This window comes from Rhipicephalus sanguineus, chromosome 4 (genome assembly GCF_013339695.2).
Source record: "Rhipicephalus sanguineus isolate Rsan-2018 chromosome 4, BIME_Rsan_1.4, whole genome shotgun sequence".
NCBI classification, from domain to species: Eukaryota; Metazoa; Arthropoda; class Arachnida; order Ixodida; family Ixodidae; genus Rhipicephalus; species Rhipicephalus sanguineus.
In genome coordinates this window covers 105,534,134-105,561,448 of record NC_051179.1, presented here as the reverse complement: position 1 = coordinate 105,561,448, position 27,315 = coordinate 105,534,134, and the positions used below count along the sequence as shown (strand labels likewise).

Below are 27,315 nucleotides of genomic sequence, written 5' to 3'. Positions count from 1 at the left end.
CAGCAAACCATGTGAACCGATGTAAAAACAGCGCTTCGTGTGTCTTGTGTTCCTTACTGTGTTGTCGTCTTGCGCTGTGAAATATGGAAGCTAGAAACCAACTCGCCCAACATATTTGAATGAGTTGAGCGCATACGAGGACACGGACAGAAGGAAGAGACGTACACACACTGGCACACACAAGCGCCAGTGTGTGTACGTCTCTTCCTTCTGTCCGTGTCCTCGTATGCGCTCAACTCATTCAAGTATGACCAACCAACAAGCCCGCATCGCCACCCTCGTCGCCCAACATATTACCTTGTGGACAGATTATGAGCTACCCTTTAAACGCCAGTGTACCGACGTACCTGGTGAGCACACTATATGCATACAACTGCTAATGTTACACAAAGACGTCGATCTATTTCGTAAGGCTTGGTTCAAAGCGTTCCGTATAAACGGACTCGTGAGCTGCTCCGCATCAAATCTACTCTTACACTGCAAGGGATCTACCGGTATTTTTTCGAAGCGTTTTCAAGCACAGGCGTGGCTCAGTGGTAGGACCATATGTCGGCAAACTCACTCATGAGTCGACTCACTCAGACTCAGATCGAGCCGTTAGTCTGAGTCTGAGTGAGTCCGAGTGAATTATATTTTGGTGAGTCTGAGTCCTTGTGAGTCCGGTTGAGAAAAATTATGACGAGTCTGAGTCCAAGTGAGTCCGGTTGAGGAAAATTTGGTGAGTCTGAGTCCGAGTGAGCCCTAAGGGCGAAATATATTTCATGAGTGAGTCTGAGTGAGCTCCACACTTTTTAGCCGACCTATGGGTAGGAGAGTTGACTTCACCGGACAATGCCCGAGGTCGATTTCGGCAAGAATTCTCTTTTTCCCAGCACAGCTCTTAAGGCCGGGATTGGCCGTGTGTCGTAGACAGAAAATGACCGTCATCATGAACCGGCACGCGCTCAACCACCGCCAAACCGCTGAGTACACGCGGGTAACAAGACAAGCCGCAACGTGCGGCCCCTAATCGGTGTTCGCCGCCCGTGTGTTCCCTTGCGCCAGTTCTTTCGTGGGCCAGTGTGGTGAGTAGTGGGACTTGCCGAACTTCTGTGGCACTAAAATTCTATAGGAGTTTTACAGCAGAGCTGTTATAGTCGAGGTTTGCCTACAGGTATAGAGAGAAAGATATAAAAGAAACAGATTATAAAAAAAGATGAAACAGAGAGCAAGCATAGCCCCGTATAGTACTGTATAGCAAGGGGTGGGAAAGAGACGGGTGGGAGGGTAAAACTTAGCAGAGTCCGTTCGAGCTAGGTGCTGACCAGCTCTGCCGTGACACAGCCTTGCGCGGCTTAGTGCAGGCTATGTCGTTTTTTTTTTATTATACCGCATAGCAGCGGCGGCATCGGTGGGCAACGTGGCCTCCAAAATTGTTTATTGAAATCAGCCACGAAGAGCTTGTCATGTAAAACGGCAGGTGCAATCGCTGTGACAAATACAAGACCGCCTCAACGTGACTCTAGTAGCTAATGAGCACATCGAAATTTCCGGAGCCCTCCACTATACGTCGTCCCTTAATCATATTGCGATTGTGTGATGTAAAACCGAAGTTATTATTATTACATGATTAGCAGCTAGGGCCCAAAGTCACACGCATGGCCTGATCATATTTTTTTTCTTCGTACGGTTCGCACAAATGTAGAACGCATTGCGTCGTGAAGTTTTGTAATATATTTGCGTACACTTAAACACTCACAAAATATCATTCGTTGCAAGTCTTATAATGTGCAATTGCTGGTACCTTCAATATTTGTTTTATTTAAGTATTCCGCAGCACTTCTGCTGGGCTAAGCAGTGGGACTGGATGATGTATGCAAAAATAGAATGCCTAGTTTAGTTTAAAGAAGCAAGTTGATGAAACAGACAATTCTAAACCAAACAGGGGTGTAGCGAGAGGGGGGGGGGGGGGGGAAACCCCACCGAAATTTTTCAGTTTTGCTTGCGTATATATACACTCGCACATACAAACGCTCGCACGAACATACATAAAGTATGGTTGAGCCCCCCCCCCCCCCCCCGAAAAAAGTTTCTGGCTACGCCCCTGAAATCAAATATTCTAGTCTCCCTGCTAGATGAAGTTCTTGTAACAGCTTTAACGAAAAATGAATGCACTGAATTGCCTGCACGTAACGGTTGTCTCCATACATAAAATGACAAGTTTATTCGTATAAGTGCATAAAGTATGGTCTTTCAGAGTCTGCCACTGCCAGGGAACATATTGGACGTGTCGCGCAGGATGTAATACGGCTTTCGCGGTGCACTTCACGAGTCCAGTTCCGCTGATTCGACGATGTCCAGAACTGCCTGCCGTCGTTGTTTGTGGGACGGGTGAAGGTAGTGATAACGCGAAAATTCGCGCGACTCCGATATTTCTTACCCTTGTATAATTAGGTAAAAAAAAGGAGTGCTCTGTAAAAGAAACGTTCCAAAGCTCTTGGTTTATTCTGATGTGCGCACCACAGCTTAAATAAATTTGGCACTAGACTACTGCAGAGACGTTCACAGTGGTTCGTGTTAAACGGACGCCGGCTCCACAACTATGAGCATCGTAATTATTACATCATTGCACAATTGCAGAGAAGAATACAAAGCTGCAAGCAATCTTAGCTACGCAACTTGAGCTATCGTTTACTGGCATCAAGGCTGTTTGGCGCTCGCCGCTGCCTGCCATTCCTCATTCCTTTGTTAATAAATCACGTTACGTCTGCTGAAGGTGTTCGGTATTGACAGTGCCTGTCGTTACACACTGAATTATATATTAATATGTAGACTGAAATTACATCTTGCCACATTTCGAAATTCAAACGGACTTAATGAAATAAGATGAGCTCTAATGCCAACCGGACACATGCGAGGTTCAGAGCGAATGATCAACAACCCCTGCGTTTCGCGAAGGTTCCAGAGGCTAAAAGATGAGAAGACGCTTCAATGTAATTAATTGCAAATACATAAAACAAGGGACACGAAACTGCACGTTTCACATGAAGAAGCGCATAATGACTTTTGCGCCAGGTGGTGGTCGAGGAGTGTAGGAGAGCCGCTGCACCTCGGCCGTCACGACTGCGCACAGCACGAACAGGGCGGCTGCGTAGCTGGCAAGTGGTACGACGTCGTCGGGCAGGAACGTCCACGTGAGCGCACACACCATGAGCACGTCCAGGGAGTACTTGTACATGTTGGCCAGTCCCTGGTCGCCCTCTCGAGCCTTGGACACGAAGAAGACGTACGCGAACGCCGTCTGGCTGGCCACGCTCATTTCACCCATGTCCACCTGGGCGCGCAGTGTGCAACACTAAAGCGTTCGGCTATGCTCCAACACCACCTGCCAGATATTTGGAGGTATATATGCACGTAATCACAGAGGACACGTAGGCGTCAACCGCCTGATTCGAGTCGGGCTTCCCGAAGCCACATTGTCGCCAACATCGAATGCAGAAACGCTTCTGCCTAGAAGAGACACGAAGTTATTCGAAGGCTCCGTGGATATACTACCAATAGTGGAGCCTCTATCGGAATATCAATGACAAATGACAAGTCGTATTGCTAGCTCATATTAAGCACAAAATGAAGAGACGTAACGCACGTTCAATCAGTACCTCACAATGTTGGCGATGTTTTCCTGGCTGTCACGAGATTAAACGCATTGAATACAACCGATGTTTTTTTTTTTTTTTTTGTGAAACGCGCGTTAATTCTAAGCATGAATATGGGAAAATCACATTTTGAATTCTTAGGCCGCTCTACAACGTCTTAGCTTTAGGCACGGATACGAGAAATTTACATAGTGAATTTTAAAGCGCGGTAGAATGCAGATGAAATTCGATCTAACGAAACTCGGCTTCAAGAAGTTCTTGATTTAACGTAGAAATTTCCGTTACCCGGAAACCACCTAGCGGGTACAGTGCTGTCATGAACCGTAACTAACGAACTTGGCCACCAAACCCGGCCGATTTAGCGATGTTTCTCCTCAAATAACTAAGTAAAAAAGTGGACATTTGCATTTAATGAAAGAGGCGCGATTTTCTTCGAACGTGCGTTGTAACGCCATTGCGTTCAAACTCTAGGCAGCTTAGTCAAGGCCATAGCTTAATTTTCACGAGGCTGCAATCCGCGCCCATACACGGAACAACTGAATCGGCAGTCGGTAGCGTTCTTACCAACCGGCTTGTGCTAGCGGCGGCGGCGGCTGCTTTCGGTATTTCATGGTTCGTGCGACAGATAGCGCTGGTCGTCTCCTTGCAATTTTCTCGGTCGGCCTGCTCACACAACCACTGCATTCTATCTCTGCGTCTTCCGATGTCGGTAGCCGGTCATCGTTTCACGCGACCTGGCCTGCATCGCCTTGACACGGTGCTTCCCACGTGTGGGCGACACGACAGACTTCGGGCCTCCCTGGGTCCGTCCTCGCGGACGTTTCGCACGCGCTGGCGTCGATTGGCGGCAGAAACAAAGTAGCGTTTGGCCGCCCCTACGTTGCATTGTGAGATATCGAAGGACCCAAAAGTCTCGTCCTCAACTTTATGAATTTTCCGATATATCTAAATCACTTGAGCATGGTCATCAGATAATGAAATCGAATTTCAACGGTACTTAATTTCAGTGGGAAAAAAAATATTGGTGCAGTGATGCCTCAGCAGTACGAAAAAGTCAGTTTCGCTAAAAGGGCGAAACAGTAGGGATGGGCGAATAGCAAATTTGAGGTTCGAAGCGAATCCGAAGCGAATAGTGATTTGGTCAAATAATTTCGAATCGAATAGTTCGAATAGTATATAGCGCATATTATTATGAAAAATGAGCGTTTTTGTCATGACCCTTGCACAATATTTTTAAGAATTGGAACTAGGTATGAGCGAATGTCACTTTTTGGTTTGAAATGAAGTGGAAGCAACCTTGAATAGTATGAAGATTTGAATAGCAGTAGGGTGCAAGTTAGAAGTGGTACAATATGTTACAATTAAAAAATTGCTATACTTAGCGCATATAAGCCCAAATAACACGATTTAGTCTTTAAAAAAAATGTACACTTAACCTTGAAGTGTGGCTTTGCGGCAGTGCAGATTTCTCCTGTAAAGGTGGTGAAACGCTGCAGTGAAACCACCTTTACAGGGCGTTATGTGCGGTTAAACATACATATATTCGTTCATTTCGAATACTCCGAAATTTCGAATAATATAAGTTTGTATCGAAGCGAATTCGAATAATGTAATATTCGTTCGAATATTCGAAACACCCCAATATTCGCCCATCTCTACGAAACAGTGAACGCGAAAACAACAAAAAATTGTAATGCTGTACGAAGTAAGACTACCAGCTCACTGCTTTAGCATCCGACCTGGCGTAACTCAACAAAACGCAGGCGCAAGGAAACGCGGCTGCTGCAGCGAGCGAGTTGAACAACGTGCTGTCTATTGCGTCAACGCAAACTGAGTGGTGAGAACACAGCACGTACAAAGGTATGAATCACCTGCTCAGTCCTGTCACCCCACCCATGAATACCGGCATGTTTCCTCCCTGCCTGAGCCGCGATTGTCGGCCGCCCTCGCACGCTTTTCGTCGCACACAGAACATACGACACGCAGGGCAATGCTATCGCTCTTGGATTTCATGCGGCGCCTCACGATAGCGGCGATGGGAAAAAACCGCGCCACTCGCTATCGAAGTATCAGCAAGCAAGTAAAGCATTGGAAATGAGTGCCATCTGTACGCCGTAGCGTAGTCTTAAGGAGTATCACTTGTTTGACTAGAACTGACTGTCAATTTAACGAGGATTTCGTGCTGCAGAGATTGTATGAACAAGTACTAAGTGCCTAAGACAGGTTGGCCAGCGTTTCGATAGGCGGAGTTATCTTTCAAAAGTGCATTGCCATGTTAGTTTTAAATGATTTAGTAGTTGACGTCACGGCACATGGTGTCGCTGTCGATATTTGTTACGTAGAGTTACTGTATATGCTACCTCTATGTAGCAGAGTTTCGCGGAAGCCCGCCATCTTGCCTGGCTATGAACCAGAGGTATGCGGCAGAGCCAAATCCCGCTCTTGCAGATGACATGGCTATAGGGTGTCGCCGATCGATATGCCTGGGCCTGACGCCGAGCGGCGATGAACTCGACTAGCGATGACTAGTGTGAATCAAGTCCACTACAGCGGGAGCGTCGAAGACAGCAAAATTTACCTATCAATAGCTGGCTCGAACGATTACTGCTTAAGTAAAGCGTCAAACCCGCCCAGAGACATGACTGTTGTTTCGCAGCATAATCTGTTTGTCGCACGTATTTAGTGCTGTATAAAAAGTTGCTGTGCGTCATAGTGTCATGAAATATCGTGATGTCTTATGTAACGGCGGTAAATTATGTGTTCTCACAGTGAAATTGGTGTATTTACATTTGTCTAACAAAGAAAATTTTGGGTTGTAGTAAACGTTGTGAATAAAAAAGTTTTTACGGTAAAAGTGAGCAAGTCTCGCGGGTGGGATTTCTTGTTTTTTGTTTACGCAAATGAGTTTTTCTATATTTGAAAGCTCGCACTTCGTAGCACTCACTTTTAAGCATTGAAAAAGCCAGGCTCTTGCACATTTGTTGCTTCAAATTCAAGTGATTCTTATCGAGAGTTCGGGTTTAAAAGTACTCGAAATATCAGAAACGCCATACCGTACGACTCGTCGTTTCAAAAGCGACGTCGATCGTTTTATGTCCTAGCGATATACTTCAGTAACAAAGCAGGTCTTTCGTTCCGTAGGCTTTTTCCCTGCTTAAAGATTTGTATATTTGACAGTAAGTAGGCAGCACATTATGCAATGAAGGTATACACTAGATTGTTCGACCGAATCTGGCCGAGTAACTGTAATGTTGGCTGAGATCCTTACAGCTACTTCTGAACATGTGCTCACATTTGGTACCACTTGGTCTATGTGTAACCTACTGCGAGTCACACATCGTTGGTAATAGAAAGGACCAAATCAAACCTATTTGCACGATATCCTGCATGTTGGTGAGCACAACCTTCACATATACTGGATAGAGTTGTAGTTTATAGTTTTCTATATTTGTCTGCTAAAGTTGTGGCCGGCCTACCACTTTAGAAGCCACTTTTACCTCAAAGGTGGATGATTTTAAGCCCGCACCAATGGGCACACGCTCTCGACTAACGACATATGCCGGACGGAGAAGACCGCCGAGTGTATGAGCGGGGCTGTTTCTTTAGTTGCGGAGGCAATCGGCTACCGTGCTTCAGTCATCTAAGCGGGGCCTTTCCTGCCTTCTTAAGTTCCACCCGACTACAGTAGGATTTCCCGAGTGTTCGGGCACTTTGCTGCAGCAAAGGAAGCCACTACAGACTATGATTGACCCTGATAGCTACGGCATGTGTTTTCTTCTTCTTTTCGTGCACTTCAAACAGCAGCGGCACTTAGAGCAAGTTCGTTGGAGTGTCCGCTTACCTTGGTGAGCAGATCCTTGGGACATTCAAGCACGTTGCCAGCGAACAACGTTGAGAGTATGAGCGATGTGAAGGACGAATGCAGGAGAAGTACGCCTTGGGGAACGTCTTTCGTGGTCTGCGTGAAAACCTGCTGGCCGGCAACCAGGCAGGCCGACAGAAAGGCCCAACCAAAACTCTGCAGCCTCTGGGGACGCATCCCTTCCACCTGGTACAGCAGCAGTCCCATGGCCGCTCCCAGGCATGTCTGCAGATTGGCCAAGCTCAGTCGGCTGCTCGAGGAACATTGCTCTACTATGAGTGTAGAAGCAAGTTATTCAGAACACACAAGGATGAACACACACAAGGATGAACACGCACACATACATATGCTGAGCCCCAGAACGCTGGAGGGGAATACCCAGCATCTCCACGAAAAAAAATGCAAGAAATCTGCTTTCCTAGAGGTAGTTGGTGTCGCAGTTGACGAAGCGTAGGTTAAGCAAGCGGGCTCAGGCAGAAAACTGATCGACCACACGAATGTGAGCGTCTTCTTTCACCACACTTTCACACTGGCACAGAGCTGCAACCGATGTGCCCCGGTACAATATATTTAGTGCAGATATAGACTTATTGGTCTTTTTCACGAAGCCTCTATAAATGTATAGCACTTCCCAGCAATAACCAGTGGTTGTTAGTTCAGCGCCCTGCCTGCTGTCGTTCCATGACCGACCCGTGTCTTGCGCTGTTTCTTCCCCTTGAAGGATCCACACATATATATATATATATATATATATATATATATATATATATATATATATATATAATATACATCTGTGTGTGTGTGTGTTGTTAAGGCAAACAAATAAAATAATAGGTACGCAAAATTAAGGCGTCAAGAATTTACTCATGATATCCCAGGCCAGCATATAACATCCATCCAAACAATCTACGTGCTGAATAATTGTCCGAATGTAGCTTCAAACACTCTCCTTTAGGTGCGAACACCAAACTCCCAGCAGCAAGAGCCTGTGTTGCCCTTATATATAATCTTCGCAACTGTCGCCTGCAGACAATGCTCAGCCTAGACACAGGAATATGAGTGAGGTCAGCCTCGGGTCAAAGGCGTCTAAACACATAGCAAAGCCTTCGATGCATCGCGTAAACGCAAAGATAGGAAGTATTAAGTCTTGCCTACTGTTGAATCGATTCTCATCAGTTTAGCTCACTATAAGAGAAAGCGCTAACTTGCGACTGTTTGAATTACATACTTATTTCTGCCATTAGAAAACTTGCAGAAATATGATGGGAACGAAAAGAAATAACAAGCAAAATTTCAAATATCGACACGAAGAACAAAGTGCGCAGTCTACTAGATTGACAAAAATGCGTAAACTGTCCCACGTGGAGGTCACTCTATCATATACCAAGCATTTTATTATGGTACTCTTAAAGAAAATATAAAAGAGAGCGGAAACCCACAAATGCTACGCACACTGAACTCGTCAAGCTGCACATCTTGCTCAACGTATTTGGCGATGTTGCACTGATTGTGATCGCAGAGCCTTACAGCGTTTTATCATTTCTACGCCTACGTGAATTGAAGTTCAGTGTCGATCTGATCACTTACTGGCATTTACATTTCAAGCTAAATGCGAGCAATTCTATCGAAATTGGTTTCCTGCAGTTTATAGTGTTGTGACATACAAACAACTATTAGTGAGGGGCAGGCCCGCAGCCAGGAATTTTTTTCGAGGGTGAGGCTGCTTGGTGAAAGCCTTGAAAAACACCTATTATCATTTTTTTCTGTAAAACACCTCCCTCTATCAGAACTTAGGGAGGGGGTGCCTCCCCCCCCCCCCCCCCCCCACAGCTACAAGCCTGGTGAGGGGGCTCGTCGCGGTAACATAACCAATGATTAGCAAGGGGCCGTCGCGTAATCTAACTGCGTATCTGACTGTCCTGGGCCCCGGCGTTAAATGTAAAATACGTTGAATGAGTACTCTCGCATATGGTCATTTAGTTCACGCTTTTCTGGATAAGCCGAAACTTGATGTGAGTAGAAGTGTAGCTAACGCAAAACGACGAAAGCATGGGCGTCCTCACCAACGAGAAGACCAACCATGCGGGTTTACGGGTCGTCGACCTCGCCATGGATGGTAAATCTGCTAGAACGGGCGCCATACTCGTCAGCGCTGCCGAGTCCACGATGCGCAGATGTATCAGGGACATGAACCTGCGATATTAAACGTACTTTGAACGGGAAACAACAACCATGTAGATATAGAACACCGATTTGCGCTGGCATTGCTGGATTTTCAATCTCAAACCATCCCTATTAACACATTTCGTGGGATCACTACATTGTACTCCATAAGTTTATTGTTTTCCTGGAAGCTGATGTTGAGGTACTATGCTGTTCACAGGCAATATTGCGACGCAAATACGCGATCGTGCGGTACTTATATTTCTACGTACAGAAACCTATGACACACATCTGAAGACATCTGTTCCTCCTAAGCACCTTCTGCCGCTTAAGCACCTGGCCATAGTAAATAAGTGGCCAACATCGAGCCCACACACAATGTCATATGCAACAATTATTATAAGCCTCTGCAGTGCCAAATTTCATGAAGATTAACGAAAGCGTTAAGTGCGACGTGTTATCTTAACTCAAGGGCTCGTTCTCAAAATTTTCGGCGTACATTAAACCAAACGATAAAAGCCCGCTGAGGGGGGGCGTCCGAATATTCAGAACTTCAAATATTATTTTCGTCTAGCTTGGTGTTCGCTTCATTTCGAAAGACACTATTACTCTTCGGAATATCTCACCAAACCAAAATTAGGAGCACGTTTTTATAGCGCGGAAGTAGCTTTAAAAAGGCTCTATCAGCCAAGGTTGGAGAATCATTTCGCAGAAACAACGCGAAAAGGTTTGTTTTTTATTTAGTTACATCTGCCATAACGGCCCACACAATCCGCAAAACTTCCGCAACGCCCTTCCGAACAAGCCCAGTCCTCAACTGCAGTGGTTAGGGACTAGGCTGGTTAGATTAACATGATTAAGAGTACAATGCGAAAAAACACACGCACAGGAACATATAGGTACGAACACAGCGCTGATTTCCAACTGGAACTTTGTTACAACGGGACAACTCTTACATACAAATAATAAAAACACAAAGAGCCGTAATCTGTCCGCCGTTCTCACAGGACGCTAACGCGTGCTAATAATATTATTTTCATGCTAAGTATCACTTAACTATTAACTGTTAATAATGATTAACTATTATTTTCATGCCGACAGCTCTCATATATGTCCGTCATACTGTCACGTCGCGCAATGCAAACTTTGGTGTATAAGCAAGCCACCGAAACGGCCACGAGCTTACGATGAGCGTGGCATATAAGTCATCGCGTACGTGACGTGCATATCATTATTTTCATGCTAACACCTGTAATTTATGTTGGTGATACAGTCACGCCACGCAATACCAATTTTAGTGAATATCGATTGAACAAAACGGCCGCTAGCTCACACGTGCTTGGCCTAGAAGCACGGAAGCTTGGGCGAGTTGGTAAGACATCATGGAACAACTTCAAAGCGCCAAAAACCAGGGCTTTTGAGAGCAGTCTGCGCAAGTGTGCACGCATGTGCGCCATTTAATGGGGTTTACCTTTTCACCTCTTTTTTGTAATCAACTTTAGGGAGTTTTCGAATAGGGGCAAAAAAGAAATAGCGTCGAGGCCACTGCGCATGCGCAAGACCCGGACAGCGTTTGAGTTTTCCGTTGGGGACGCTATTTCTCGAGTTTAGCGGGAGCCCCAAAGGCACTGCGGCAAACAAACTTCACGGCACCCACTGACGCGACGGTACGTGGCCAAGACTAGAGTGACCTAGAGCAGGGGGAGTGTCCAAAGCGCCGCAGGCCCTATTCGAAAGCTCATGGCTCCTGCTTGACCCAAAGCGAGCACACGCAAAGGGCTTTGGGGCCCAGAACTTCTGGGGCCCCTATTCGAAAACTCCCTCTTCTCTTTTGAGGTGCTTGAAACGCCACTCGTGTAAGTGGCGCGCACTTGTTTCACATGCTGCCACGTAATGCGGTTGAGATCGTCGCTCCCAGTTATCACACGCTGACCAGCACACAAATCATTCGGAGTGGCGCGGCGAAGGCGCAAGATTTGAGACAATCAAACACAGACAATCGAAGTGAGGCCGCTGCCCGGCGTCGCCGCCAGTCGGCCCCACGATGACAACACGGAGGTCGTTCACGTAATCGTTACTAGTACATCGTCACTCATTTGAGCGCCTGGGGGCCTGCTGAACGCGTCATAGTACTATCGATGGTAGCAGGGTGCTGAACGCCCCGTTGAGCCTTCGTATTCTGCTTGCTCTCGAAACAAAACTTTTACGTAACGGACGCAATTCGTACTTTGCTCAAGAAACTTATGCATACCAAGCTATCAAGTGAAGGCCACATCTCAAGCTTGGAGTTCGGTGTAACTGCTCCTTTAAGCTGTTTTAATCTTGAATAAAAGCGCAAGGGCTTCCATTCAAGTGCGTTAATTCGTTGTTCCAAAGCGTTTCACACCCATGCTTACAGTATAACCAGAGCGATAGAAAATCTTGGCCTACGTGTTAAAACAACTGGGCAGCGCGCTATAACGTACCTGGCTGCGAACGCGAAGGCCATGGTGAAGCCACGCAGGACGACGGAAGCGTTGACGGCGAAGGATCCCTGAGGGCGCGTCATGCGCAACGTGCAGCTGAGGACGCCCACGAAAGCGCCGAAGCTTACGTAGAACAGAAGGCGCGCCGTGTGCTCCAGCGAGTGCCTGCGCCGGCCGAGCACTGCCAGCATGGTCCACATCAGGCTGGAGCCTAGCATCAGCGTAATGCGCTGAGCGGCAATGAAAAAGAAGTGTTGATAGGAAAGAAAACTAGAGCAAATGAAAATAGCCAGCCCTCAAATCTCATTGTGCATTCTTAAAGCGAAAGGTAACCACAACTTGACTGTGAACTGAGTATATTCTGAATGGGCATAGACTGTGGTGTTTTTTTTAGAAGCGAAGCATGTTATGGCGGAGTTAAAACCGGTGGTGTGCGGCGTGACCACCCTTACTACGCATGCGCAAACCCTCTCCACACACCTCCACTCCCCCTCTCCACTCCTCTCCTCTTCTCCTCTCCAATTCCCCTCTCCCGTCCCGCTCCCTTTCTTCCTTTCCCTCTCCCCTTTCTCTCTCTGCTCTCCCTCTCCCCTCCTTTCACCACTTCCCCTCTCCACCTCCACTTCCCCTCTCCTCTCCCCTTCTCTCCCTTTCCCCCTCTGCAACGCAAGCTCGACATGCCGAAACGCTGCTTCGCATCACCTCATGGTCCCCTTTAGCGGGAGATGGTGTGATTTTTTTCTAAAAGAGCCAAATCCAGATACCGAAACTGGGCTAAATTTCTTGGGAGCGTAAAGCGCGCCTAAGTATCTTTCACTTTTGAAACAATTGTAATTAAATGGGGCAATCCGTGACTGTAAGTTATGTTCACAAAAGGCAGATTTGAATCGAAAATGAGTCAAATCCTGTACCTGTTTCAATCAAACTGAGCAAGGTCCATTAAACCAGTTTTGCGTCAACAATCGTGACGAAAACAGCCAACGTGGCCGCATCCAATCGGTTTCATATGTTTTGCAGTTGCTTTGCTATCGTGTTTCCGTTCCACAATTAGTTTTTCTTGGGCGAGTTCGCACTTACTGAAGGACATAATGTTGTAGGGCAAAACTCCAATATAAAAAGTAAGAGGCCGACTTTCCCACTTATTTCTGCCCCTTACTGATTCTTCACAAGTTTTGCGCTGCAGTATCATGTCCTACTTTCGCTCCAGGATGGTATATTTGAAACAGAAGACAACTGAAATGAAGACGTTGGGCACCAATCTATTCCTTGAAGAAGTGGTCCAAACGGGTTGGGCATAAAACGAGCTCAGAAGAACAAAAAGAGCAGGAGCATTTTTGAAGGCCTTCAATATATGCCAAGAACAAGAAAACACTACCGACAGTCCAGCATGGTGTTCTTTTTGCCAGGAAGAACCACTCGCTCTCCAAATCTAGTCAACGCCGTTGTGCCCACGCATCAAAGTACAGCACTGACGGAAACACAAGGATGGTGCTAATTTCATCGCGAAATATTGCTATATCGTTCGTTCACTGTGATTTAGCTTCTTTCACAAGCTAATCTAAGCCCGAGCGAAATGTTTCAATCTGTAAGAGACAAATCCAAAGTTTACTCCAGAACACCGATGATAGCAGGCTATATAGATTTTGCCGCAATATAGATTTCAGGTACTTTGGTGACATGAGCACAAGCACATTGCGAAAAATTGTTAGAGTAGGCCCGAGCGTAATGTCAGTAACAAAATAAGTTTCAGTTATAGTGGGCTTGGCTTTCTTAGAAAAAACGAAACGCCACAACTAAAACACGAAACCAGCACTCCGTGAGAAGTTATGGCTCGAAACTTCACGCACTGCGTCTGACTGCGAAGTTCCCTTGAATCCAACTCTGGAAACGTTCCGGTTTTCTTTTTTTTCTAGCATAGGACCGACGAAATTTACCAGCATTAAACTTGATGTGCTCCGTTTCGCGGCACATGTTAGTGGACCAGTGGCGTGTAGTGGAGTTTGCCCAATTTCTGAGGTACATACCTGCGCTCGCAGTTTTCTGTTCGCCGGGTTACCTTTCGCGGAGTTACGACTGGCCTAGTTAATATGCAGCTTCCCTTTAAAACGGAGTAACCTACTCGGGGGCTTTGCATGAGAGTTATTAAACGTGACAACTGTGGTGGTGCAGGCTTTGTGCCTCTATGTGAACCCGTCGGCGCTGTGAAAGTGCAGCAAGATTCCATACGTGTTTTCCTAAATGAGTCCTATTACGCCTGAGGACGCTCGCGACTGTGGCCCAGTGGTTAGAGCAACGTGCTTCAAGGGTCAAAACATTAAACGAAGCCTTTGGAACACACTTACTTACTCATTTAAAAACCCCAGTTCACGGCCGTTGCCCTTTTCATCAAGTTCTTATTCGCAGCTGCCCACACACTACCGGCTTCAGATCGACTCAATGAGCAATTTTTCCGAGCTTACAGTCATATTTCTAACAGAGCAAAATATCCCTCTCAGTCGCAATTTATGATGGACCGTCTGAAAGTGTATCTAATCAGCACAAGATACTTCCCAGGCACTCGATAATACATTGCTCGATAGAAAATGAAGGAATAAGTTTTTTTTTGTTTGTGCGAGTTACAGTAATTAAGTATTTATATATCCTGCAGTCAGTCATAATTGCTTTTTACGCAAGAATAATCAAGTCGTAGGCTCCAAATGTGTGCGCAACTTCTTTTTGACGGCACTCATTTCGAGCAAAGAAAATTATACCTTTGGCGTTGTTCCTGGAAAGCGGCACTTCAAACGACCTGTCGAGCAACGTAGTCCCTTCAAAAAAGTGACTGGCTACAGTCACATGCAGCACAGTGAGGTTAAGTCAAAGCAAACTGACTTCGCAGAATGTTCAATTCAAGCTCTGATCAATGTATGTTCCTCTTTATAGGCCACTAGCCCAAAGAACTGGCAAAAAGGTGTTGCGTTCACATATGTGGACATTACGCCTCAAAGGTGTCGTTTATCTGTGAGGGGCACAAACTTTACAAATAGTCACAAGGAATATCTTTATTCCTGGTAGATACGGCGTTTAGTGTATGTTCCCTGGTCATTTATACCGCTGGTAAGGATGAGCGGTTCACCTGTATGGACGAGCTGTCCATGACGGCGGTCACCGCGGCCGGCATGCTCGTCATCGTTGTGGGCTCATGAGTACGTGGCCGAAACGTGGAGAGCAGTCGTAACCAGCGACGCCACGCTGGCTCCGGCGCCGGAGACCCCGTGGGCGCTGGGGGCGAGGAGGACCATGGGCTTTGTACGCGATCCGCGCCTTGCTCGGGTCCCATGCTCTACTGTATTCGATTCTTTTTCTTGACGATCCTCTGACACCAATGGCACGTGCCCACAGTGGGAGCTTCTTCTTCCTCTTCGCGATTTACAGAAGGCAGTCCATCACATGGATTCGCGCCATAATTGCTGTATTGGCTGCTGTGTCGTATCCTGTGTTACGCAATGCGCAAGCGTCAAGTTTTTTTTTTTCGATTTCATTTCCTTTCCCCTCGCAGCGATCATTAGACTGACGCCCTGCAGCAGATAATAAAGTTAATCAAAGTTGTTTTTTGCCTGTCACGTTCAACGCATGCATGTGCGGTTCTTCCTGCCGTGTCCTGTCGGCCATGGCTAGAAAACAATAGTGATGAAAGAAAAAAAAATCCGGCAGATCCCACGCACTGTGGGAATCGATGGAATGCGAAGCAGCCAGCAAAGAGCTGCATACATCGCGTTGTTTGTCTTTGAGCCAAATGAAATCATTCATACCGTGGCATCTAGTTCACCACATATCGCATGTTTGCCATGCACGCATGCAGGCACAACCTGGTATATACCATGGTAATGAAACGTATATTCTGGTATGTACAATGCATGACCTGTCATTTATGTCCATCACGCACTCGTGTCATGTCATACCAATTTTGGTATATATCCAGTTAACAAAACGGTCGGATGCGCACCATAACAGTGTCATGTAAATCATACCGTACATGACATGCAAAACATGATTCGCATGTCGTGACTTGCCATTTGTGTTCGTCATACAGTCACATCGCGCAATACCAATTTTGGTGTACATCAAGCGAGCGAAACGGCCGCGAGTGCACCATGAGCGTGGAATGTAAATCATGCCATGCATGACAGGCATGTCATGGTTTTCACGTTACCACCTGTTATTCATGTTCTTCTTACAGTCACATCGCGCAATACCAATTTTGGTGTATATCAATCTAGCGAAACGGCCACGAATGCGCCATGAGCGTGGCATGTAAATCATGTCGTACATGTCATGCATCTCATGATTTTAATGTCACCACCTCTCATTTACGTTCGTCATACAGTAGCGTCGCGCAATACCAATTCTGGTGTATATCAAGCTAGCGAAACGGCCGCGAATGCACCATGAGCGTGGCATGTAAATCATGACATACATGACATGCATATCATGGTTTTCATGTTACCACCTGTTATTTATGTTCTTCATACGGTCACGTCACACAATACCAATTTTGGTGTATATCAAGTGATCTAAGCGGACGCGGGTGTGCCATGAGGGTGGCATGTAAATCATGTCGTACATGACATGCATGTCATGATTTTCATGTTACCACGTGTCAGTTATGTTCGTCATACAGAAATGTCTCGTTATACCAGTTTTCGTAAATATCCATTCATTTAAACGGCCGCGAGCGCCCCGAGACCACGTCATTTAAATCATGCTGCACGTGACATGCGCGTCATGATTTGTACGTTAGGACCTGTCATTATGTTCGTCATTAACTCTTGTCACGCCATACTAGTTTTGGTGCATATAAAATTAACGGACCGGCCGCAAGAACCCCAAGGCCGTGGAATGTAAATCATGCTGTTCATGACATGCACGTAATGATTTTCATGTTATGACCAGTCATAAATGACCAGTCATTTATGTTCGTTTACGGTCATGTTATGCCATATCAAGTTTGGTATAAATGCGATTAACGAAACGGCCAGGAGAGCACGATGTCGTAGGCGGCTAGATAGATACGCTCAATGCCGCAGAAGTTCGCTAAGAAATGCTTCGCATTTAAAAACATGGCTGATCCCTCCGTCATAGGAATCGGTATAACACGAAAGTTAACCGTGTCCACAGAAGTAGTGCTTATTGCGTAGTGATGTATGGTAGCTTGTACAATGTCTATTGGCGTTTGGCAGCTATAGCACCGTTTGACGTGGATGCACCCGCGTTGACGCCTAGTCGCGCATCTTCATCGCGACTACTAACGCCCACGATGATTTTTTAATTCTTGTGGTATTTGAAATTGTTAACATATACCTGGATTAAGCGTATCGTGAATCCCGCGCAAGGATGACATCAACAAGCGCATACGAAACACTGGTACTCGATATACACTTCTTCAAAACGTCGTCAGTTAAGGAGAGAGACTGCAGGCCCAGTTCTTGATGTCCTTCCAGTTACGGCGTTCGTCGCTGCGGCCAGATTTAGAAAGCAGGCTTTCTCATTGCTTACTCCAAGTCTCGCATTACCACCGGATGTTCAGCACCTTCAGTTTCCTTGGAGCAGAAAATTTTGTAAAACACGCCAGACAGAAGTAGCAATGACAAGATTGCGATGTCGAATCCCAACTCTTAATTTGTACATGCGCTGATGCATTCTGGCGATCTCTCCTACATGCTCCGTTTGCAATGAGGTAGAAACACTCGCACATTTTTTGCTGGACTGCCGACGTTTTTCCTCTCTCGGAAAACGAACTATTAAAACTGTAATGCGGCGCCTTGGTCTGCCAGTTACTTCAACTGTACTGTTGTCATTTGGGTTTTCTGTGCTGGGGCACTCGGACGAATTAAATCATTTTATTGAAAACATCAACTGCTAATGATTTTTAAATTATGACATAATCACATAACGATTTCTGGTCATTTGTGAGATTATGCAACATAGTCTAGGCTAAAACTGGTATTCTTCAAAATAACTCTTCATTCTAATTGACTCTGTAACCTCTATTATCTATAGAACCTAAAAATTTTCAGACTGTATCATGCCGTGACTCACATCTCACAGTTTTCATCTCATCTCATCCCACAGTTTACACAGTGCTTCGTTCCTTTCAGCGCGCAGGATTCTTGTTCAAGCGCGCCCCTAAGTGTAAGTTTGAAAGAGCGGGATCATATGGCAGATCGGTCGTGTCTGCGGCGCTGGGTTTCCGGTGCTTGTGATTTTGAGCCGGAGCATTAAAAAAGGAAAGAATCGATCATACTTAATGGCGCAAGGTAGCGTTAATTACGCATCACTATGTAGCATTTATGGCGAATACATTTAGCTGTTTTCAGGCACGGACTTCCTCCGTAAAGCGCAGAAGACATAGATAAGCGCTTTGCTGTCTGCGGTCTCCACAGGTGCATGTGGTCATTTTTCAAAGGGGCCCTGACACAAAAGTTTCGGGTTCGAATTATTTAGTGCACTACGCAATGCGCGTTCCGCAGTAGCTGGTTGACAGCGTTTGGACGCATTCCTTCGCAGGAAAATTCGTCCAAATATTTGAATTTTTAATGACGCAGAATAATGTTTCAGGTCGCATTTCATTTATTTATTTTACCCTCAGGGCCAAATGGCATTACAAAGGGGGGGGGGGTTATTACAAAAAAAGGTAATTGAACAAAAAACAGTGAATACGGTTAGATCATAGAAATAAATTTCTTATAATACAATGTTAGCAAAACTTTGAATTACGAACACATCAAGGAACCTAACTACACAATTTTAGCTAATTCATTACGGAACAAGTGGTTATCACTAATACTAACAATGTCACCGGCAAGTATATTCCACTCCTTTGATGTACGAGACAAAAATGAATTGAAGAAAGTTTTTGTGTTGCATGAAGGGGTGCCTATATTGTGACGGTGATCAATGCGGCGGGATATTTATTTATTTATTCAAAATACCTCACAGACCCAACGGGGCATTGTGTAAGGGGAACATGAAATTATTATCTACATGGCTATAAACAACTTCAATAATAATAAAAAAAAATGTCGATGATTATATAATGTTGAACAGTTACAACGGTAAAGAAAATGCAATGGAAACTGTATACAGAATATGAAACATGCGAGATAGGGACTATACAACAGCAGGCTACAAAAAATAAATACAAATTCTAAAAAGGCACGGCGTTCTACAAGTCATAAAAACAAAAATCATCGCTCAAGATTTCACAATAAATATGAAGTCCATGTTATAGTCAAACATAATGAAAATCACTAAGAAAATGAAACAAGAAAGCACTGATAGTTAAATGCATAAATACCAAACTAGGTGTGAAAAACGTGAAAAAGTTAGTTCTGGAGATGCGTGTTGAGGTGGTTGGTTGGTTGGTTGAAAAACTTTATTTGGGTCCTGCAAGGCGCGCGTCAGCGCGCAGCGGGCGACTCCCACGTCGGGACCGTCAGACCAAGGTGGTGCCGAATCTTATCTATGTTGCCCTCAGCTACTATGTCATCTGGAAGGTCATTCCACATGCGGATGACGCGTGGTAGGGCAGGTGGGTTGAAGATTGTTTTTGTTTCGTAGATGCGCGTGAAGAAAAGATGATTATGTAGTCTTTTTGACGTGAATACAGACTTGCAACGTTATTGGTGATGGCCTTGCTCAATGCACGTACTTATGAAACGATGGCAGGAGGGTTATGTCACGACGACTGCTCAAAGGGAAAATTGATAAGTTCTTCTTAATTTGGTTTATGCTTGTGCTATGAATCGAAGAAGATATGCTGTGGGCAAAGAAATAGTTGGTCACGCAGGAAGGGATTGTGCTAAATCTTGTGAAATAGTGTTAAACGGGAAGCTTTTCTACGAGATGTTAAAGAAGGGAGTGCAAGGGAAGTTATCATGGTTCAAATGCTCGTGCTTCTGTTATAATTAGACAATATAAAACGAACGGAGTTATTGTGGACAAGTTCAAGGGAAGTTACTAGATTATCATAGGTGGGTTCCCACACGGCTGTAGCATATTCTAGTTTAGAGCGTATTAGTGTATTTGTAAAGCTGCAGTTTTAAGCCATATGGAGCATTAAAAAAAAACATGGCTGATCCCTCCGTCATAGGAATCGGTATAACACGAAGGTGAAACGTGTCTTCATAGAAGTAGTGCTTATTGTGTAGTGATATATGAGAGCTTGTACAATGTCTATTCGTGTTTGGCAGCTACAGCACCGTTTTGACGTGGATGCACCCATGTTGACGACATGTCTCTATTGCGACGACTAACGCCCCTGATCATGATTAAACCGTTGTGGTAGCTGACGTTGCGAACATATATTTGGACACAGCAAATCGTGAATCCCGCGTAAGGATGATATCAACAAGCTCATAATCAACATTGGTACCCGGTATGCACTTCTTTAAAGCGTCGTCAATTAAGGAGAGAAACGGCACGGTGTGCGCTTTCTAGCAATGGGTGACCGACGCCTGCGTTCATGCATACACTACCACACTCTACGCTTCAGCAACACGGGAGGTAGAGGTTCGTAGCCTGAGCCGCAAACGCGCGCGTCCCGCTGGCCTCTCGCTCCACCAAGGCACGACATTCGCCCGTCGAAATCGCGTCCTTTCTGCAATGCATATTGCAGCAGTTTTGTTAGTTGGTGCTCTCGCAATCGAAGCAGTCGGCGGCGGAGAAATCCCGTTGGTGCACGTGGAAGCTGCACTACTCCGATGAGCTGACGCACGCTAACACGAAGCGAAAGGCAAAGAACGTAACCAACGTAACTGCGTCAAGGGTGCCTCGGCGACGCCAGCGTGGCCAGTGTACCTTGCTGGTATCGAGACGCTTTAACTGTTTAACCATGACCTCCGATACCGCGCGCAATCTCGGAGTAAGCGCTAGTAGGTGTCGATCGTGAAGCATTACTTCTTTTCACTTCTCACAGACGGCGGCACCGCACCGCCTACCTACGCAGCCAACAGAGAGCACCGTGCGAAAGAGAATGTGCGAAAGATATAAGGCGCGTTCGCGCCGTGTCCAGCCTATGCCGAGTTAGTTTAGTCGGTAGGGCGTCGGGCGCTTGCCGTCGCGGCCGCAACGTCGTGGGTTCGATTCCCAGCGTGGGATTTTTTCTTGGTTTTTTTCTTTCTCGCCCGTTGGCGTCCATTTTATCAACGTCATATTCGTGACGGATGTACTTGGTGGACCCCGGCATAAAGCACTTTCGTGTTAAAAAGTTATGTCTTAAATGGCCAAGCATGCAGTTAGCATTTTTAATGATGTATTCAATATGAGGTGACCAGTTGAGATTCGTCGCTATGTGAGCTCCAAGATACTTATAAGAGTTAAGAGAATCCAGATGAATGTTATTAAGATACTAAAGAGGTGAGGTAGTGGAAGTTATGGATACACGCATGATTTTGCTCTTCTTAATGTTTAGGTCCATTAGCCATTTTTCACAACAGTTAGATATAGCGTTAAGGTCAGACTGGAATATGTTAATATGATTATCGTTAGTAACTTCTCAAAAAATAACTAACACAGTCGTCAGCAAAGAGATTAATGTCAGACGATATAACTGATGAGAGGTCATTAATATATATGAGAAACAACAGGGGGCCTAAGACAGAGCCTTGCGGAACGCCGGAATGAACTTTGCAAAAAGAATAATTGTGACCGTTTGCAGTAACGAATTGTGATCTGTTAGTGAGAAAACATTCAATCCACATTAATGGGTTACTGTCAACATTTAGTTGGTGTAGTTTCTAGAGGAGCAGTCTATGGCATACCTTGTCAAAAGCTTTTGAAAAATGCAGAAAAATGCAGTCGGCATGCGATGATTTATCAAGAATCTGGTGTAAGCGATGAGTGAAGGATATTAACTGCGTTTCACATGAATATATTTTACGGAAGCCATGTTGTGCAGACGTGAAGAATGAATTTGGTTCTAAAAATTTACTATGTCAGTAAATATTATATGCTCGAGCAGTTTACAACTACTAGGTAAAGAAATAGAAGGATAATTGGGCGAACAGTTTTTATTACCACATTTATGGAGTGAAACGACTTCCCCGATTTTCCATTTACTAGGAATCGCAGAAGTATCCAATGAATGTTGAAGAATTTATTTTAATGAAACTGCAAGCACTAATACTTTTCAAAAATTTTGTGTTAATACCATCGCAACCGGGAGACGAATCGTTCTTAAGTGATTCAATGAGGCGTACAACTCCAAGAGGTTGAATAATCACTGATGACATCGGTGAGCAATTGTGTAAAATCGCGCTAGGTAATTCATTACAGCTCTCTACAGAAAAAAGTTATATGAAAGATTCGTTAAGAACAGGAGCGCAATGGGCTTCACTAATATGATTACCGGATGAGTCAATCAAGGAAATATGGTTGTCGCACGGGGAATTAATGCCTCGCCAAAATTTTTTTGCGTCACTTTGTAACATAGACGGCAAAACGTTAGTAAGAAAGTTATCTTTAGCGGACTTCAGTGCACATATGTAGATGGACGATGCAGATTTGTAAGCAGCCCAGCGTGGGTGGTCTGTATAGGTCATCATCTTGCGGCACGATAAAAAAGTTTGTTTTGATTAGATAAACGTTTGAACATTTGAACAGAACCGTAATGTGGGAACTCTGGCTGGTGATAAAAAGAAGCATTTCAACCCATCAAAACGACTCCCCCAGGTAAGAGAAGCCGATCTTCAAGGCCATGATTTAGTACACTGCGATAAAAGAAGCGATTTGGCATGTCACGTGGTGCATTTTTTTTATTTCGCGGGCATCTTCAGTAAGCAGAAAAACGCTAATACTTAATAAATAGAAGGTTGCAAACTGTCAAGTCGGACGTTTTGCAGAACCGGTCTACATCTTTCAAAACCGCAATTTTTCGCGCATGTTCCCACGAAACACGAAGCCTCTAAAGAAAGTTCTATAGAGTTTGCTGAAGGTTTTAAACGTTTTAATGACGTTTTATAGAGGTCTTGTGTTTCATGGGTTCGTTGCTTCAAGAGTTGATTAATTAAGCAACTAAATGGTACACAACAAATAATGTGACATACTCCTTGCAACAGTCAACATGCATATGGTGGCGTCAGCATAGGGCGCGTTAATATAATTTGAAATTCTGGCCAAAGCTAGCTGGGGCACCCTGTATATTCATTGAAGCCCAGCAGGAAAGACAGATTGAGATAGCGGTAAATAAAAGAAAAAAAAGAAGGAAAACAGAAAAAAATTGCAATCGCAATGCGGAGTACAGAATGGTGAAAGCGAAATCTTCGTCATGCAGGAAGTAGAACGCCGCGTCGCGATAACATGGAAGCAGCCAGATTTTTGGTAAAGAACGCCTTTCTCAGCCACCTTGGTGCATCTTGCAAAGAAAGCAGAAGCTTTAGTCAGTACCAGGACAGCGCGCTGGACTTATATACAAGCGTACCTGATAGTTATAGCATGGCTTCTTTCTTCATACATTTAAGCCAAACACCAGCACGCTTCTACAGCCTTAGTGTACTTATGTCGGGCAGGAAAAATAATTGCGTCTTTCAGGTCATTGCAGAATATGACCAGTCGTAACAGCTTGCCAAGGAAAGATGAATTGTGAATGGGAAGCGAGAGACTTGAGATAATAGGGCCCTTTCCTCTCTATCGTATCTTTGACCGAATGCAAGCACTCTTAATTTTCATCACGCTCAAGGACAAAAATATGTTGCTGTCTAAAGCCCTGTATGTACGACCTGCGTGTGGACGACCTGTGTAACGACCTGTATGAAAAACTGTCTATATGGCCTCGTCTGTCAAGTTACATACACTACATGGTACCGCAGCCAATCAACCAACGTGTGGACTGTCGGCAACGGAGCGTACCGACCAGGAGCCGTACACGCCGGACCTGATAAAGCGTAGCCTGCATCAACAACTCTCGTTGAAAGACGTACAAACATTTATTCTCAGGAATCAGGGTCTACATCAATCCGGCAGCCGTGAGGATGTGAGGGAGGTTGGCATTGCACTCTGGGAAGGCCTGCGCACATCCGGCGATGCCTCGCGATCGGCCAGTCTTGGCGGCGTCGACAAACACCGAGGCGGCTCCAGTGTCGACACCAACGTTGGTGCTGAAGAAATTCTTGGTCGCGTTACCCACTTTGCCGAAGCGTATTGCGTCGGCGACGCTCTCGCAAACCATGCGGGAGACGCACCCTCGGTCGTCGATCTCCTTCAGGAAGGTGAATAGCAGGTCTAGCTGGCGCTTCCGCTCATCGTCCACGCTGCAAGTGTAGAGACGAAATGAAATACCATGTCCCGCACTTCGAATTGTTCCACGTTTCATCCTATGTGACACAGCGTAGGCTATGAAAACGAACAGGTAAAATAAATTCTGGGGTTCTAGGAGGCTAAATCAATATACGACTGAGCAAACAATATACTCTGCATATAGTAGCGGTAGTCTCGATTAATGGCCTTTTCCGAGTAGGTAGTCTGCGCATGCGCGCCGGCATCGATAAGGCACGCGGCCATGATTTTTGGTGGCCAAATTGTGACGACAGGTGCGGACCAAGCGTCATCTGGTGTCACAAACTTGGAAATGTCCCTCCCCCCCCCTCCCCCCCCCCCAAAAAAAAAGGTGCGAATGCAGGCCTCCGAGATTGCCTAACGGCGCACGGCGGCCAATTTCGGAGGCCAAGGGCCACCAGTTTCGATTTAGGTGATCAATGCTGTGCGGACCCGGAAAGGCCCATTATGACCGCCTTGGTTTCTATAAACAATTATATCGGGCAAGTTGGTATGGATCCACCTTGGTAGGAAGCGCACAACTCTTACAAGACACGAAAGACGAGCGAGGACAGGAAAGACAAGCGCTTAACTTCAACTAAGCGTTTATTGCAAAACGTCAGATTATATAGGGGGGGGGGGGAGAAAAAAAACAGGAACGAAGAACAACCCACCAAAACCCACGTGTCATGCCATACAGTAGTCATCCATTATTGTCAACCACACCATCCAAAAAACGAAGTTATAATGGATGACTACTGTATGGCACGACACGTGGGTTTTGGTGGGTTGTTTTTCGTTCCTGTTTTTCTTCCCCCCCCCCCCCCCATATAATGTGACGTTTTGCAATAAACGCTTAGTTGAAGTTAAGCACTTGTGTCTTTCGTGTCCTCGCTCGTCTTTCGTGTCTTGTAAGAGCTGTGCACTTCCTACAAAGTTGGTTTCTATAACGCAGATATATGTAACCACACGGCGGTTTCTGCCTCTCGGCCTCATCTCATCTCGGCCTCATCTAAGTGTGGCCGCCATGAGCGGCTATCGAACCCGTGTCCCCGGGCATAGCAGCTACACACCTGAGCTAAAAAATAAAACGACGTGTGGGAAATTTAAGTGTATTGCCTTAAAGAAGCAAATCTTTCGTAGATTTTCACGCCATTTGCCGTTTGTTTCCAGCCGCTGCCGACTGAGCTAATGCACATTGAGGACAAAGTACCCCACGCCGGCCCATAGATGACAAATATTATGGCACAGGATGCGATGGAGGTAACACCAGTGGCTCAGAGGGCCTAATCCGGACCACACATTGCGCCTCCTTTGAGCACTCGTAACTCTACAGTTATCTTATCGGTCAGTATCACCTTTAGCGCACTCGAGTGAAGGCCGTGCGCTGTCTGTATGCTAAGGAATCCTAAATGACACTAATACAGGATGACACACGCAACAAGGTATGCATCTCGAACGCAGTGTTCCATTAAATAAGAAGCGCACGGATCGACTGTAATGAAGGCGTTCCCACATCTCGGAGTCAACTCGCACTGTGAACACAAGAACAAAACGCAAAATGACTACTGCTATGTGTGCGGGCGCGTGCCTGTCGTCGAACGCTCGTGTTCAACCATCCGCAGCAACAAACTGAATAATCAAGACGCCCAATTATTAGACAGCTTCGGTTTATCTGGATACTACATTGCCTTTGCAGATTACCAGGGTGCTAGCCTGGACACTCAAAATGCGCCATCTTGTCAAAGTTCGAAATGGCGGCATCGTAAGGCAATCGGAGAGGCCGTAGCGGCCCTCCAGGCCAATCAGACTGGACCAATGGCGGAACTCGACAACATGGCAGAAGCTGAACATGAAGCGTAAACATGAGCGGCCGAAGCGGCGGCGCCACATTGACTGCGCAGAACACCGAAAAAAACAAATCCACTGTTGCAGGTAGCCAAGCAGTATAGCTAATTCACACAAGTAGCGCAAAGAATCTTACGGACGGGACACAGCGCAAGACGGGATAGCGCTGTGTCCAGTCTTAATCTTTCGTCGTCTGTGTGATCCTTTGCGCTGTTGTCTGAATTATGCACTGCTAACTAACCCATCAGTCTGCCCTTTTGAACCAAGCAGTACTTCACTGCTGGTGCAAATTTTGAGCAGCGGCGTAGTTGTGGGCATATGGCCTTTGGTTGTGTACATTCTTGGGCAAATAACGCTCGTCGAATATACAAACACACATTTGTCATTAAGTGTGCTTGGAAGAAGCCTTAATTAAAGGATTTGGCTAGTCAGGTAACTGGTTTTTCCTCAAGTGCCTTTGCTAATGCAGACATAACTGATATGCTAAAACTGTCTAACGTTAGCGCTTATGCTACCGCAAGGATTCCCTCTTACTTGAGTACGTTTTGGAGCGCCGACACAGGAACCTTAATTTCCGTCTTCTCGGTGGTTGTAGTCATCCCGTCGGGGCCGAGAAGACCACTCCGTCCGCTGAGCTCTTCGGACGGAGAATCCACGAAGTCAGTGCCGGCCCTGAGGTTGAACGTACCGGTGAATGCTTGGCTGAGCATGGACAACAAAGAACCGGCCATGGAGATCTTGAAGCCGATGATGCCGTTCGCAGCGGACGCGATGCCACCGAACGGCAGAAACAGGCTGCCCACGAACACGCTCTGCACGACAAGAAGCGCGGCGACGAACAGGAGGGACGTAGCGGAAGACCCCATGACCACACGCTTAGAAAGGCAGCTTACAGTAAATGGACGCTTGTGCGCGTGTTGGTTCTTATATAGCTGCCGAATCGACGCATGACGACTTAATTCAGACGTGGTGGCGCTGAAGCTGACGGGCATCACTGACGCATCTCGATTATTGTAATCACCACCTGACCATAGATCTGAAATTAGGAGGA

The 27,315-nt window shown here is 45.8% G+C and overlaps 3 protein-coding genes across 3 annotated transcripts; all 3 read right to left on the bottom strand.

Moving 5' to 3' along the window:
• Positions 1–3,017: 3,017 nt before the first annotated feature.
• On the bottom strand, positions 3,018–7,717 carry LOC125758085 (uncharacterized). The gene is made up of 2 exons (XM_049414852.1): positions 7,477–7,717; positions 3,018–3,313 (listed from the first exon to the last, which is right to left on the bottom strand). The coding sequence occupies exons 1-2, from the start codon at positions 7,702–7,704 to the stop codon at positions 3,020–3,022; spliced, it is 522 nt and encodes a 173-aa protein (XP_049270809.1). The 5' UTR covers positions 7,705–7,717; the 3' UTR covers positions 3,018–3,019.
• Positions 7,718–8,448: 731 nt separating this feature from the next.
• LOC119391476 (uncharacterized) lies at positions 8,449–15,294 on the bottom strand. The gene is made up of 4 exons (XM_049415295.1): positions 15,241–15,294; positions 12,126–12,355; positions 9,561–9,690; positions 8,449–8,538 (listed from the first exon to the last, which is right to left on the bottom strand). The coding sequence occupies exons 1-4, from the start codon at positions 15,292–15,294 to the stop codon at positions 8,449–8,451; spliced, it is 504 nt and encodes a 167-aa protein (XP_049271252.1).
• Positions 15,295–24,093: 8,799 nt separating this feature from the next.
• LOC119388913 (uncharacterized) lies at positions 24,094–27,130 on the bottom strand. Its single transcript, XM_037656272.2, has 2 exons — positions 26,799–27,130; positions 24,094–24,412 (listed from the first exon to the last, which is right to left on the bottom strand). The coding sequence occupies exons 1-2, from the start codon at positions 27,128–27,130 to the stop codon at positions 24,109–24,111; spliced, it is 636 nt and encodes a 211-aa protein (XP_037512200.1). The 3' UTR covers positions 24,094–24,108.
• Between the last annotated feature and the right edge of the window lie 185 nt (positions 27,131–27,315).

Excerpts from the sequence above, each read along its gene's own strand:
- LOC125758085 (XM_049414852.1), bottom strand. The coding sequence starts at position 7,704 with ATGGGACTGCTGCTGTACCAGGTGGAAGGGATGCGTCCCCAGAGGCTG. Across the intron at positions 3,314-7,476 it reads CCAAGGATCTGCTCACCAAG|GTGGACATGGGTGAAATGAG; the intron begins GTAAGCGGACAC and ends CTGCGCGCCCAG.
- LOC119391476 (XM_049415295.1), bottom strand. The coding sequence starts at position 15,294 with ATGACGAGCATGCCGGCCGCGGTGACCGCCGTCATGGACAGCTCGTCC. Across the intron at positions 12,356-15,240 it reads TGGACAGCTCGTCCATACAG|CGCATTACGCTGATGCTAGG; the intron begins GTGAACCGCTCA and ends ATTGCCGCTCAG. Across the intron at positions 9,691-12,125 it reads GCCTTCGCGTTCGCAGCCAG|GTTCATGTCCCTGATACATC; the intron begins GTACGTTATAGC and ends TTAATATCGCAG.
- LOC119388913 (XM_037656272.2), bottom strand. The coding sequence starts at position 27,130 with ATGGGGTCTTCCGCTACGTCCCTCCTGTTCGTCGCCGCGCTTCTTGTC. Across the intron at positions 24,413-26,798 it reads GCGCTCCAAAACGTACTCAA|CGTGGACGATGAGCGGAAGC; the intron begins GTAAGAGGGAAT and ends CTACACTTGCAG.